Source organism: Dunckerocampus dactyliophorus, chromosome 5, assembly GCF_027744805.1.
Source record: "Dunckerocampus dactyliophorus isolate RoL2022-P2 chromosome 5, RoL_Ddac_1.1, whole genome shotgun sequence".
NCBI lineage: Eukaryota > Metazoa > Chordata > Actinopteri > Syngnathiformes > Syngnathidae > Dunckerocampus > Dunckerocampus dactyliophorus.
This window is the reverse complement of record NC_072823.1, coordinates 4,270,988-4,286,775: the sequence shown is the minus strand read 5'-3', so window position 1 is coordinate 4,286,775 and position 15,788 is coordinate 4,270,988. Positions and strand designations below refer to the sequence as shown.

Genomic DNA, 15,788 nt, shown 5'->3' with positions numbered 1-15,788 from the left:
TATAGAAAATGAAGGGATGAAGGGATGGACAGTGTACATTCTGAGTTCCAGGACCGCAAATGAAGCCTGCTAAAAGGTCTTATTTGTGCACCCCTTACACACTGGTACAAGGGTATGGTTATACAGTCGGCCCTGGTCACATTGCGGTTTGAATTTCACGGCTTCACTCTGTCACGGTTAAAAAAAAAATTCAAAATGCATATTTTGGCAAATCGAACTTAGTTTTTGCCTAAAAACTATAAAAATTAGGGATGCTCCAATCAGGGTTTAATGCTGCCGATTTCGATGCCAATCATCCAGGACTGGAATCGGACAATACCGATCACATGGATTAATTATACATTTTTCAATTCATTTATAACGCTACTGGCTAATAATATAATGCTAGCAATGCTATCATTAATAGTGCTATTGGCCAGGGGTGCCGTATGAAGGAGAAAAGTCTGGACATTCCAAGTTCCTTTGACTACCAGGGGACCCAAAAAAATAGGTAATTACGAATAAAATTAGTAATTAATTAATAAAAGGGAGGCTGCACCCCTGCTACTGGCTATATGATATGAAAAAGGGAGCCATAAAAATCACCTTTATTTAGACAAAAATATATTTGACTTACTTTTTGAAGAGAACATATGCGACTGGTGAAACCTCCAGCCTTCTATAAGGTGACTTTGGATGTGAGAGTACATTGGTGGAACTTTCAGGTATGTGAGAAAACTCTGTGTCTTCCACCGCTGAGAAAGGCTGGTCACATTTACGTGTGAGCGTTAACCACTTGGCTACATTAGCTGCCGTATGACTGATGATCACACCGTGAGCCTTGAAAACTCACCATATTGCGACAATTGTTTGTTCTTCAAATGCCGTATTAAAGTGCTACTCCGCAAGACAGTTCCCATGGCATGTGTTGGTGTTTAAGTTCCGCACCGCAGACATGATTGTTATTGTGGGGAAAAGTGGGAGGACGACGCTGCCAAAGATGTCAGGTAGGTCAAGACACTCCACTGCACGGAAGGATCGCTGCGGGCTGCGATAGTGCTAGCCACAGGTATCGTCTTTTGTGATCGGCGTTGGAAGCCATTTTTCGGCATATGCCCATCTCATGATTTTTTTATGGAAATCGGCCGATACTGTTGGGGTGGTCGATCGATCGGAGTATCGCTAATAAAAATGCCTAAACGAACTAAAACAATACAAGGCATTAAGAAGACACATTCAAATTGTAAATGTAGTATTCTACACTGTTCACTAGGTGTCAGTAATGTTACTTTAATGAACGCCCAAGGTCACTTCCTGTCCTCCACACATCTGGAACACATTTACAGCAACACACACAAGCACAATTTTTATTTATGTCTTAAATGGCGTATTTTCTCTGATTATGTCTACTATATTGGCTAATACTAGTGGAAAGGTGACTATATGGGTGTTAGCTCATGTCGAGAGGGCTCTAATAATGAAAAATAAAAACTATATTTAGAAGGTTGTAAACAGGTTTGCTATGCTCAAACTACAAAATATTCAATTTTTAAATCCTATTTTGCAAAAATGTCTGTCTAGAACCAGTTAACACACATCACACATCACAAACACACATCACAAAAAGTGAAAATACTCACAGTTGACCCTGGTGACTTTCCATGTTTTATCCAGTCCAGGTTGTTTTGCCAGTTCTATGTTGAACGGAGCCCCGTTGGGCGGTAGATCCTTGTCCCGTCCACCAACTATGGCCACGTTCATATCATGTGCGTCTTCACACACTTGTGCTACGGATGGTACCACATAGGGCGCATTATCATTGTAATCTTCAAGGTAGATGATCAACGTCCCAGTGCCCGTAGCTGGAGGACTGCCTATATACACACACACACACACACACACACACACACACACACACACACACACACACACACACACACACACACACACACAGAAACAAAATGTCTAGTGTTATGCTACAGCGCATTTACAGCCTGCTTTTGTGTTTTCATATAGTTATCTCTTTATTCTGGAATTCAGTTTTTTTCTTCTGCTTCCTCTGTTTAACTGAGATAAGAGGTTATTAAAACAAATTTAAAAAAAACAAAAACATACAGCATCCAAAACGGCTTAAGAGGTCATCGTGCAATTAACACCTATAGACAAGATCAGTAATTGAAAAATGGGCTTTGCAACCTTTTTCCAGTTGAAGGTATTTTCAGATGACTTAAAGGACGGGGAAGGTGATGCTGCGTGGGTGCAACAAGCCAACGATTATACAGTATGCAATAAATGTCAAGTGATGTTGGGATGTGTTTTCCGATCAGTGCGGCACACATCAAATATTTCTGGCTTGATCTCCTAATGGGGTGAAAACAATTCTAAGAGAAAGATTAAAATAGTGAAGTCCAGCGACATGTTGACATTTCATGTCGCGAGACAGTGGGTAGCAGGAGAGTTGGAAGGCATGAAACCATGTGAGTTTTACAGCAGAAGCGGAATTCCTGCTGAATTCCCCTTGCAGCCACCGTCATTTGCTGGTAAGTAAGGAATATTTGTGAGTCTGTTGTGAGCAGAATACACCCGTTCATTTCTGTGAAGCCTGCATGAAATGTTGCTCAACCTTCCCTGGAGGTAAAGATATGCAACGGGAGTGTCCAAACTTTTTCCACCACTGTAAAGATATGCTAAAAAGTTATACATATATTTCAAGAAAAAAAATGCATCTCAGTCATGATATTTTGACTTTATTCTCATCATATTCTAATGACTTTGGCCGGGAGGGTACACCCTGGACCGGTCGCCAGCCAATTGCAGGCCACATATAGACAATCATTCATACCTATGGAGAATTTAGAGTCACCAATGAACCTAACATGCATGTTTTTGGAATGTGGAAGGAACATGCAAACTCCACACAGAGATGCCCAAGTGGAGATTGGAACCCAGATCTTCCCGATCTCCTGACTGTGTGCCCAACATGCTAACCACTCGGCCACCATGTGGCCTACAACTTTTTCTTTTAATATTTTGACTTTTTTTTTTTTTTTTTTTTAGTTTTCTTTAAAATTTATATTTTTAGAATGCGCTCTGGGCCAATTAAAAAAAAAACAGCCATGGGCCACACTTTGGGCACCCATGCTATACAGTAACTGACTTGCTTGTGACATGATGGGGATAGCAGCTCACTTGCCAGCAGGAGACAACTTTCTGTTTTCAAGCCTTTCTATTACAATAGTAACCATAACAACCAGACCACAATGGCTCCACAACCAAGGGAAGTTTAGGCTGAAATGTCAGAGGTCCTTATATACTGTCATTATTATTATTGGGTGGCAGTGACTCAGGAGGAAAGAGCAGGTTGTCCAGAAACCGCAAGATTGGCGGTTCGATCCTTGTTCTCTCCTTACTCCATCCACCCAGTCACTGTTGTATCCCTGGGCAAGACACTTCACTGCTGTCCACCCTGGTGTATGAATGTGAATGAATATTTGGTGGTGGTCGGAGAGGCCATAGGTGTGAATTGGCAGCCACGCTTCCGTCAGGCTACAGATGTAGATTACCACCACCAGTGTGTAACTGAGGAGTGAATGAACAATGGGTTCACTTCATTGTGAAGTGCTTTGGGTGCCTTGAAAAGCACCATATAAACTCGAATCCATTATAGATTATGGGAATTATCCTGACACTGACATGAGGAGGGAAATAACTAGTAGTAATATTTGTGATGAACAATACATGCACAGAAACGAGAGGGGACAACCGCATCTTTTGTTGACCGTGTGGCACCCGGGATGAGACCGAAACTAGGAGAAAGAAAAAGTCAGTCTTGCCTTTTCTCCAAAGCAGATCTCGCTGTGCTTGGCTAACTCTAAATGAAGCTTGTCTTCCCAAATGAAAAGGTTACACCCAACCACTCGTGTAGCCGTCCCTCTCCTCTTCTCCACTACATCATGTCCTTGTCTTCATCAGCCTGCCACAGCATCACTGAAATTTGTCTGCCGGCTTCTGCATAACACCGCTTTGTCAAAAATGTTCAGACTAAACACAACTTTCCAGAGAAGGTGTGATTCATGCAGCCTTGCAGCTGTCAACCCACCTACAACTAGAAAGTAGTAAAAGGAACATAAAAAGTAAAGACAGCTATATTAAAGAAATGGAGGATTGCAGTGATGCAAAAATGATGACTCTCTTGGTGATGAGGAATGTTGTTTTCCCACATGAAGCTGTCTGGATGTTTTAGCCTTTTTTTAAGAAGTCAAACTGAGCTCAGGCAGGCAATAGGATATCTGTTAGTTCATATTTTTTCAGCTGAAGTCAGACACACTGCAAAGAAGATGCACCAGAACTGTAATAGTAAATCTGTCAATAAGCCGACTTAGCTTGATATGCTCCAAAGACTTGATATCGCCCTAAACTGTGTGCCCTTTCCCCACACCATCCCAGAATCAGACAACTAGATGCCGTGGCACCAACGTCAGCACCAGCGTAGAATATACAGATTGGACGGTGACATTGCTTTCAACACAACAGGGTGAGAACAAGGTCAGGTATCATTGCAACGCGTATTATCTAGACATGCATTGGCAGGCACTGATGCTACCTCCTGTTCTTTACACAGAAACAGCATCCCGGAAATCCCAGAGTAAAATTCGACCCCATTTGCCACCCTGCTCACTATCACAACACTAATTCACTAATTCCAAAAATAATTACAGTCGTCCCTCGCAATATCGCAGTTCGATTACCGCTCCCTCGCTATAATCGTGTTTTTTCAGAAATGAATTAATAAATGATCGTTGTTTTGTGGTAGACTGTGGTCTATTATTTGTCAAAACGTTGAAATACCAGTGATATGTAGGATTCTGGTCACTAGGTGACTGTAATGACACAAAACATTCATGAGACATTACCTTACCTTGCATTACCTTAAAACTGCAAGACGTCACAGCATGTTCGACGTGATAGTGTGAAAAAATTTTTTTTCTCCCATTCAATGTGGAAGTGGTAAGATTTTGGCTTCTTAAGTTTAGAAGAAATAAATTCGAGTTCAACCCCTTAGCTCGCTAGCTTGCGAGCCTGTAAGCTTGCTAGCCAGCAGCCGTCTCGAGTCCCTGCAGCGTAAGAGTAGCACAATGTGATGTGTATGCGTATAGAGCTCTAATGCTAAAAACAGTATTTAGAAATCATAATCAGGTTTTCTATGCTCGAACTACAAAAATATTCCATTTATGAATGCTGAATCCTATATTGTGGAAATTCATTTATCACGGTTGGGTCTGGAATCAATTAACTATAAAGCTATAAATGAGGGATGTCTGTAATACATTGTAGTATACAGTATTTATTATCACAATAATTATCACATTATTAAGAGCAAATTAAGAATAAATTAGCAATTTTTGGAAAATTAGGTTGGTAAAAAGTTGTGATATTGCAGTTACAGTCTTATGACAACCATTACAAAAGACAGTTGAAATAATAGTAAAATTGAAAAACAGCAAAAATGAAAAAACAGGCAGTGTAGAAAAAATAATGAGATGTAGGCTATTTTTTCTTTAAATATATATAACCTGTTAGCATAGCTACATAGGACGGTTTATAAAACGTACATTATTGAAAGTGTGGACATCCCAAGTTTAGAGTCTGCAATTGATCTAACATGCATGCTTTTGCACTGTGGAAGGAGTCCAAAGGACCCACAGATGGCCCATGCAAGCACAGGGAGAACAAACTCCACACAGAGAGTTCTGCACTGAGATTTGCACCCTTGTCCTAATCACATACTCGGCTAAGATGCGCAGTGACGATTACAGTTAATGGAATATAACGTCACCACGAGATTGTCACACTACGCGTGCATCCAGAAGGAGATGTGGCAGCTCTTGGAGCAGTTGTCCATCATGGTATTAGTGAAACAGTTAATCCCATTGTGTCTCAATTAGGTTATGTTAAATCTTAAGTAATCCAATCATCGTTGATGTGCTGCCATCCTGCATCTTGGTAGCTGGTAAAAAATGACATAATATGACACATTTGGAGTGACATTAATCCTGTACAGACTTTCATTTTGCACTTTATTAGTCCACCTAAGAGGGAAGTTATTTTTACTAAGGATGAGCCTGATACTCCGTTACCGATAATGCATTTTTGCAGAGTATGAGCATGAAACGAGTACAGCTCGTCATTATCTGTAATTGTGATGAAGGAAAATCCTCATTGGGTAACTACTCATGTATTCACTCTTCAGGCTCTGTCACTATCACTACCACCAATCACTACCACCTTCCTGTTGTCAAATTCACGTCTTTAATGAAGGTAAAAAGTAAATGATTTATATGTATTTCTATGCATTTCAAATTCTTTTCTGCACATAAAACTACAATTGTAAAACTCTTAAAACGTGTTTTGTGTGAACATTTTTGGCTTTCTGGAACGGATGAATTGAATTTACATTATTTTGTAACGGGAAGAATTGATTTGGTTCATGTGCGTTTCGGTTAGAGTTGGACTTTCTGGAACAAATTAATGACACTAACCAAGGTTCCACTGTATAATGAAACCTTCAGGCATTAAAACTGTTCTAACTTTGGTCAAGCGCAGTCTTCCAGAATGCTACAAGCAAAATAAGAAGAAGCACTTTCTTCAAAGACTTCATCACCTTCAGCGTCTTTCTTTCATTCTTTATGTCACTTTGCCTCCACTCGTCCCCGTGTGGCAGTTTCACCACCCAACAGTCCCCCAGGTGTGTCCACAGATGAGAGCAGCAAGAAGACTGATTGACTCTCGGAGTTGTCAGGGATAATCCACATCTCCAGGCTACACATTTTTTCCCCCTTCCTGCTACTTTCCTTTGCTTTCTGACTAGGAAAACTTGCTTTCCGCTAACATTTTGGCTTTAGGCTATTGCACTTTCTGCTTTACTGTTGCCTCTTGTTTCTCTCCTTCTTTGTAGAAGTAGAATGAAAGATGACATTATGACCGGTGATTGTTTGAAAAGTGCACATTGCAAGGTGAGATATGATTGAAATCTTGTGATGTGTTTGCTCCCTCTTGGGGATAAATTACTTTTATAAGGGAAATAAATGACGACAGTGTTACCTGCTGTAGGCCGTTCCAAAGAAGCACATTCCTCTCTTATAGAGGAGAAAGTGGCATTTCCAGATTATGATACCACATGGCCATTCGGTCGTCACATCGGTACCAAAATGTTTTCCTCAGGTACCACTCTTGAGTCCACTCGATGTCTAAGGCCATTGGTTAATGTCCAGGTCTCATAGCCATAAAGCAAGACCAAGAGCACTAAAGACACGGACCTTCATCCTGTGGTTCAGGGACTCCATTACTCCTCATGTGCTGTCCAGACATGTGTTGACTTTATGAGCACAATCACCAGAAGAGTGGGTGTCGCTGTGAAGGTTAGAGATGTTCTACATGGACAGTGTGATTTCCTCGCTGATACCACACACACATGCTATACAGAGTTGGAAGCAGTATTTAAAAATGTCTTTGAATGCCTGAATTTTGGTCATCAACCAGGACACACGCACAGACACACACTGATTCCTGACGTGGAAATATGTGAAATACCATAAATTTTGGTGTATAAGCCGCACCCACTAAATTTGTACATATATACTGTAAGCTCTTTATTTGACAGGAGCCAATCATGAGCTATGAAAAAACTCACGACGAGCTTGTCAACCCATTGGAAATTGCAGAGGTCATTACTCAATATAACAGTCTCACTCACAATGTCTTCTTGCAAACAACATTGAACTCATCATACAGCAATTTAACACTCAAAAGGTATACCTCGGAAAAATACAAACATGTACAAATACGAGTTTAAAAATGAAAAAAAAGCAACATTTTAATGTTTTCCCATAATGCATTTCGTTTGAGCAACGCATTTCATTGGGGAAAAAGCAGCATAGAAAATGGATGGATGGCGCGGAAACGCTGATCACCAGAAAGAGGCCGGAGCTCAGAGCCCGGAGGGAGGCTGATGTCATTGCAGCGCCCCAATGAATGCCTTGCTCAGACGCAATGCAATATGAGAAAACTTTAAAAGAGTTGTTTTTTTTCATTTCAAACTTGTATTGGTACATGTTTGTATATTTATCAGGTATACCTTTTGACTGTTAAGTTGCTGTGTGATGAGTTTCGTGTTGTTAGTAAGATAACACAGTGAGTCAGACTGTTATGTTGCTATACTGTTATATATAATGACCTGCGATTTGACAAGTTCGTTGTGAGCACACTGATAGCTTGTGATTGGCTCCTGCTAAAGAAAGACCTACCATTTCCTCACTGACTCGCAAGCAGCACAGTATTTAAACAATTAGTAGTACTTCTGAAGATTTTACAATATTAGAATTTAGCCATACATTTGCCGCACCGCTGTATAAGCGGGTTCAACGTTTAAGAAAAAAGTAGCGGCTGATACACTGGAATTTACAGTAAGTCACCTTTTAGGATGTCACTAATAGATAGATGAGAAACAAGGCAACATGGGGTCACAAGAGTAACTCCATGGAAGACTAACAAACAAACAACTGAGGTCAAATAAAGGTGTAGCAATACCCTGGCGTATCTTGGTACATCTCCAAGATGCTTCATGCAATGTGAAAGGATTCCACATGAGTCATATTTCCACTTCATTCTTTTCTCTTGAGAACAAATGTCACAAAGTGAGCAGGTATCTGCACTCATGTCTGTGTTATCACAAAGAATACTCTTCGATATTTTGTCATGTTTTTCAGCTTCTCACCATCCATTTGGCAGTCAGTCCCACACCTTGTTGAAACAAACTCACTCAGATAACCCACTTAATTTTGTAGCATCACCCTTCAGTGTCCTCTGGGCTACGGCAAACACTATCACATGACACCAAGCTAATCTGATTGGCTGATCAGAACTGTAAATGAATCCAGCCATAGCCAATTACAGCAGACGCATGTAGTTAAGAGAGATGACTTCGGGGAGGGAAGCTGTGCTAGGGACAGGTGCATGGCCGCCAGTCTGGCAAATTACTTTCAGAATAGAGTTTGGGTTATCAGCTGCTGGTTATTATAAAAAGCGATAGGAGGAAGGAGGCGGAATAGAGTGGTCTTGTACGACAAGCCTTTCCTATCATGATACCTGAAGTACTTTTCTTATGTAATTTTCTTATTTTGGTTTGCTACTACAACATTCAACTATTTTCAGCACTCGAGGACGATTGAATACCTTTGTCTTGAGAAGAAACCATTCAACAGTGATGTGATGTTGCGTTATTATTAGAAGTGTCAGGAGTGTTCGGGTTCAAGCAGGTTGAGATGGAGCCTATACCAGCTGACTTTGAGCAAGAGCCCACAACCTGGACTGGTCACCGATCAATCACATCATATAGATAAATAAATATTAACACTCACATTTTCATTCACACCTATGGACAATTAAAGTCTCCAATTAACCCAGTGCTTCTCAAATAGTGGGGCGGGCCCCCCTGGGGCTAGTGCAGACCTGACAACATGTATGAATTTGTTGTACTCAGCATTAAATTTGACACTTGAAGATGCTTATATGCTTCACTGCTCTCCATTTTGTTGCATTTTGCTGGTTTCAGTTTCGAGTTCAGTGAGAAAAGTACAGGTAAACAAATGGTTTAATCAGTTTCTCAAAAGTATTTCAAATCGGGAGGGCGTGAAAACATTTCTGTCCCCCAGTGGGGGCATGACAGAAAATAATTGAGAACCACTGAATTAACCTAAAATGCATGTTTTTCGAGGAAATCAGATTACCTGGAGAAAAGCCAAATGTGAGATTTGTACCCAGAACCTCCTGACTGTGAGGCAGACTTACTAACCACATTTTCACCATTTTATCAAAATATATCTCACTGCTGCTCAATCATCACACTGCAGGCAAATCAGAACTCAAGCATGGACTACAAGATGATGATGATCAATTGCACATGCACCCACTTGCAAAAACTAATGAGATCCTGTGTCAAGTCTGACTAGTTTTGATTTTGACCGCCAGGTTGATATTACTGCACTGGCTGTCATTGCACTGTGCTTCATCCCCTGCTGGCTTTTTGCTTTTTGCTTGCCAGGTGTCGTGAAAGCATGAGATTGGTGGATGAGTCAGGATTATGATCCATCCTCATATCAGCTGGTATCAGGAGGAGATTGTTCTATCCTGGCAACGCTGGACATGCAGACCTTTTATTCACAAACATAACATGAGCATGATGCAAATCCTTGTTGAGAAATCAAGCATAGAGATAGTCGGTGAAAGAGATTAAGTGGGAGGCCAAAGTTGAGGAGGCGGTGCTAAAGAGACAGCGTATATTTAGGTTTAATGAGGCAGCGCACTAAGACAGGGGAGGTAAGACAGCATCGAGTTCGGAGCTTGTGCGCTTTCCAGAGCGTGTCCCATTACACCACCATTATCCCAGGTCAAGATGCCTTGATTCTCTCCCCTCATGATGGCGTCACCCTTGTCTGCTGCTACACAGGGTCATAATTGATTGGCTGGTCAAGAACACATTTCAGAAAGGTAGTTAACCCACTCGCCTCAGTGTCTGTCTCCATAAAGGCATTGACACGGACAAGATATACAAGATTGAGTCAATGTGACCCTAAGGACAAGCAGCAGGCAAGTAAACACTTCCAGGATTCATTATCCAGAAAGACAGAAAATTGAAAAATATCTTGTTGGTCTGACATTTTCCATCCATCTATGTATTCTCTACACTGCCTGTCCTCATTAGGGTTACTGGTTTGCTGAAGCCTATCCCAGGTATACACCAGCCAATCACAGGACACATGCACTCCCACCAATTTCACGGCTTTACTCTTATGATGGCTTTTCTAAAATATATGAAATAAATATATAACTCATGCTGTTTCGTGGTTGAATACGGCCTATTATTAGTCAAAAAGTATGCATATTTAAGCAAATGTTACATATGATTTGCCTAAACTAAGTATTTTCAAGCATAATAACGGCTAAATTGACCTAAAATACAAATATAAGGCATTCAGAAGACGCACTGAAAAATGCTGAATGAATGTATGACATGTAGTATTTTACACTGGTCACGAGGTGACAGTAATGTTACTGTAATGTTCGGTGAGACACACACACACACCAGACCTGATCACGGGAACAATTCTACACCACCCACAGAACACTACCTCTTTTAGAAGAGTCTAACGACGACGACCATTTGTCCTTTTTTTCAATATCTCCTCCTCCAACTCCACCACAACGACGTATGCTCGACCACTCCTCTTCAAAGGTAAATAACATTTATCATTACGTATTATTATATCATTTTTATTATTGTTTTTTTCATGAATTATCTTCGTTTAATATTACTACTGCATCCAAACTCATATTTACATACTTACACATATACTGTATATGTATACACGTACACGTAGTACCTATATCATTGGTAATATTACCCTTTCCCCTACTTAAGAACAATTCGACATAAGAACGGTCGTCTGGAACCAATTGTGTTCATTAGTTGGGGACCTAGTGTACTGTGACTTCATTCTTGTAAAATTACAACAGTTTTTTTCCATTTCTGCTGTTTTATTTTTTATTTTCCAACTATTTTAACTTTCTTCCTGTAAATTTTCTTCTCGTATTTATGACCCTATTCCTCATTTCTATTTTAGACTTTATTCTCATAACATTATACATATTCATACATTATACAACAACCTCATTTTCCCAAAATTACAACTTCATCCACTGTTGTGTTTGCTTCGCAGAATATTATGACTTTAAAAAAAATCATCAATTTTATTTTACGCTACTAAATGATGTTTGACTTTGTCTCATTAGATTACAATGTATTTCTTTTAACATTTTGACATTATTCTCGTAAAGTTACTGCTGATTTTTCCATTTTTGCTGTTGTTTCTTGTAAAACTACTGTATATTTTTAGAATGGGGAGAACATGCAAACTCCACACAGAGATGTTCCAACAGAGATTCCAACCTGGTTATCATGACTGCGAGGCAAACCTTGCACACATTGTCCCCTGAATTTAATTCAAGTCGTGCTCCCTTTTAAAAATATGTTGTCCAATGTCTTTCTTTTGGTGTCAGGGCTGAGCTGCCTCATGTTTCCATAATTGCACTATTTGTATTTCTGTCGTCTTGTGGGGTCGATCTAGATCAAGCTTTGCGGAGCTGCTTTTTTAGCATTCCTTACGCCTCTAACCATATTAATCAAATGCCAATCCATAACAAAGTCAGGGTTAATGATGTTCGATTATACAATTAGACAATCAAAACACTTCGGCAAGTCAGGTGGAAACAGCGACTTGTAATCCAAAAAGTACAGATAAGAGACTCATGTTCTGTTATTTTTTATTTCCTTTTCGCTCAGTTCGAGAATGCAAATGTACTGAAGTGGCACTTTGAGTCGTTACGCTTTATTATTTCAGTGATGGAGTTTGAAGCGGGCTGATCACAGTGGGCTGAAGGGACAACATCAGTCCATTTATCTGCATTTAGTCTGCCAGGCTGTGGGTGACATGGCAGCCACTGAAACAGGAAAATTACTCAGCGCATTACAAGGAGCGGCACACTGGTTCCCAGCACTTAGCATGGCAATGAGGCAGCACAGTGGCAGACTTCACACACTACGGTGGACATGTGTAGAGACACATTAAGCTTTGCCTATACACTCTCTTTTTCATACACACACCCACACACACCACTCCCCATCTGTCTTTTCATGGAAGTTGTGATGAAGCCATTATGCGAGATTCCTTGCTACAACCCATCCATAGACACACAAACACACGCCAAGGCCTCACTAGGATTCAGCTTCTTCTCTACATTTTTTATTTAAAGCGGGATGAGGCGATCTGAGCTGGTCTGGTCTGTGATGAATTGCAAAAGTCTCATGACTGTTGAGTCTGAGCTTGTGTTTGAAATGCAGCCAAACCTCAGCTTTCGAACACCCCTGTTATTGTATGATTCGGTTTTCAACGAAAATGTTAGCAACATTTTGCCCCGGTTTTTGTACACGGTGTCGGTTACCATACAATACTGTATTGTGCGTAACAAAGCACAGTCGTCCCTCGCCACTTCCTGGTTCGAAGTTTGCGTCTTCACTGTATGAAAATAAATATTTCAAAATAAATACATTAACAAATTAGTGTGTGTCATGGTTGAATACGACCTATTAATAGACAAAAATATGGATCTTCAGGCAAATTGCACGTATTCTTGGCCTAAAAAGCATTTTCAAGCATAAAAATGGCAAAATGAAGAAAAACACAAATATAAGGTATTCAGAAATGCATGTGATGTGTGTTCTGAGTTGCTGTGTAGAGTGATGGGCTATATAGGGCAGTGACATATTGCATGCTGGGTAGAGCTAACTTTTAAGATAACGTAACATGAGATATGCCTTTATTAGTTGCACAAGTTGAAGTTCCAGGTTTACAGCAGCAAAAGTACACAGTAGGAGACACAAAAGCCCATAAGAGCAAAGAAAGTGCAAAAATCAAGGTAATATGAATGAAGAACTTATATACAGTGTTCCCTTGCCCTATCACATTTCATCTTTCGCAGATTTGCTGAAATTTTTTAGTGCTTCTTACAGGCCAAGCCTGGCCCTTTAAGAAGAATTGCATTGTGAATTATCGGTTCAAAGGAGCAGGACTGCAACAGGAGGAGTACTGGCACTGTCACAGGAGTCAAATATGTGTGAGTGACTTCGTGATTTCTTGTGTCCGACCTGTTGGTTGACCATTTTTTCAGAGTGTTTAAACAAGAGAGAAATGTGAGAAAATCGTATTGCCTGTCTGAGAAAAGTGGATAAAATGTATGGTGAGGGGGTTTACAGCCTTAAAACATATATAATAATTATAAAAAAACGAAGTTGGCTACTTCTCTGATTTCACTTATTGCTCACTATTTTGGGAACTTGTCGCCCACGATAAACGAGGGGACACTGTACACTATTTACAGCTGTGTACATGTTGTTCAAGCCACAGGTTTATTGCATGGTTATTGCACGGTTTATTGCACAGTTATTGCACAGTCAATGTCCAGGATTTTTGGAGCAGTTTTTGTTATGGAGTCTGACAGCTGTGGGAAGGAAAGATCTGCGAAAAGTCTTCTTCACACACTTTTGGATGTATCCTCCTGTCGCTAATGGAGCTCCTTAGTGCAGTGAGTGTGTGTTGGAGGGGGTGGGAGTTTTTGTTCATCATGGAGGACAGCTTGGCCGTTATCCTCCTTTTGGCCCCCTCCTCCACCTGCTCCAGAGGACATCCCAAGACAGAGCTGGCCTTCTTAATCAGTTTGTCCAGCCTCTTCCTGTCAGCTGCTGTGTTACTGCTCCCCCAGCAGACCACACCATAGAAGATGGCAGAGGCCACAACAGAGTCATAGGAGGTCAGGAGTGCCCCCTGCTTTAACATAACACTGACTTAAGTCAGTCGAAGAAGAGAGTTAAGGCGTGCTGAGCTGTTCACGCTGTGCTTTGAGCACCTGCCTGTAAGACATAGTACCTGTGTCCATTTCAAATAAAAAAGGCTGCCTAATTTATAGCCTTCCCCACATGGTGTCATTCAGCCGCCATTACATTACATTGATTAGACAATCGCCACCGCAGGAACTATGATGTCCAGAAAAAATGCCGAAGAACTCTCCCGATGATAAGGTGTCAGTCTATGTTATCTCTTACTTATTATGTCTAATTTGTCTTATTTTCTGTCATTATGCTTACTATATTGGGTGAAGGTGATTTCATGTTTAGATAATAATATTAAAAAAACGTGTTTAGAAGGTTTTAAACAGATTTTCTATGCTCTAACTACGAAAATGTTCCGTTTATAAATAAGGAATCCTACTTCGCTGAAATTCACTTATCACAGTCAGGTGTGGAACCAATTAACTGCAATAAATGAGGGATTACTGTAGTCCGTTTTTCCTGTACTGTATGTGGAACCGAGTGCCCAAACGAAGCACCCTATGCATTGGTGGTTATTGGTTTTTTATTCAGTGTGACTGTGTCATTTATAATTACTTTGCACTGTGCATGTGCACTATAATTATTAATTTTCAATAAAATGTACTTTTTGTTAATATTTTTGGATGTCTGGAATTACTTAACTCATTCACTCCCGTTTTTCAAAAGACAACCCGTTCACTCCCGGCCGTTTTAGACGATTTTGACTGACCTGTCAAGGCACACGTGTTCGACGGCTGTATATACATGCAACCTACCAAAAGAAAGATTAGACTCCCGTCTTTCATCGTAAAAAAAAAGTTTGTTTCTACCCTTTTCTGTTCTTTAGGAATCAGAAGTAGAACAGGTATGTTTGAGTGAAACATCAGTTTTCGACTAAAAATGGTAGAAAAACAGCTTTTTGTGAAAAGATACATTTCAAGCAAAAATTTTACTTTGACACTTTTTTTTTTTTCTTTTGTGACCACAACATAAACAATCCAAAAAAGGGTGTTTTCCATCAAAATAACAATTCATTTACAAATATAACACCATGAACTACTTACACTTTTCACATTTGGAACTGAACTGTGTGTGTGCACGCGTGTGCGAGCGTGCGTGTCTTACAATCTCCCTATGATGCGTAACCTTCTGCATGCTACACTCCTCCATGTTCTTCCACTTCCTCCTTGCAGTCATGTATGTTTTTTCCATTCGAATTCACATGCCGAGCCCTTATCAAATGCACCTCTGCCACTTAGTGGCCATTTTTATGGCTTAAAATTGCTCTAAAAGTCTCATGCATTAATGTGCAGTTGCATAATCACCTCTA

The 15,788-nt window shown here is 40.3% G+C and overlaps 1 protein-coding gene across 1 annotated transcript in view; it reads right to left on the bottom strand.

Annotated features, from left to right (window-relative positions):
- cdh13 (cadherin 13, H-cadherin (heart)) overlaps window positions 1-15,788 on the bottom strand; it is a 337,156-nt gene that overhangs the window by 24,058 nt on the left and 297,310 nt on the right. Inside the window, exon 13 of the mRNA XM_054775680.1 lies at window positions 1,620-1,853. Coding sequence (XP_054631655.1) covers window positions 1,620-1,853 — 234 coding nt within the window. The remainder of the gene's footprint in view (window positions 1-1,619; window positions 1,854-15,788) is intronic.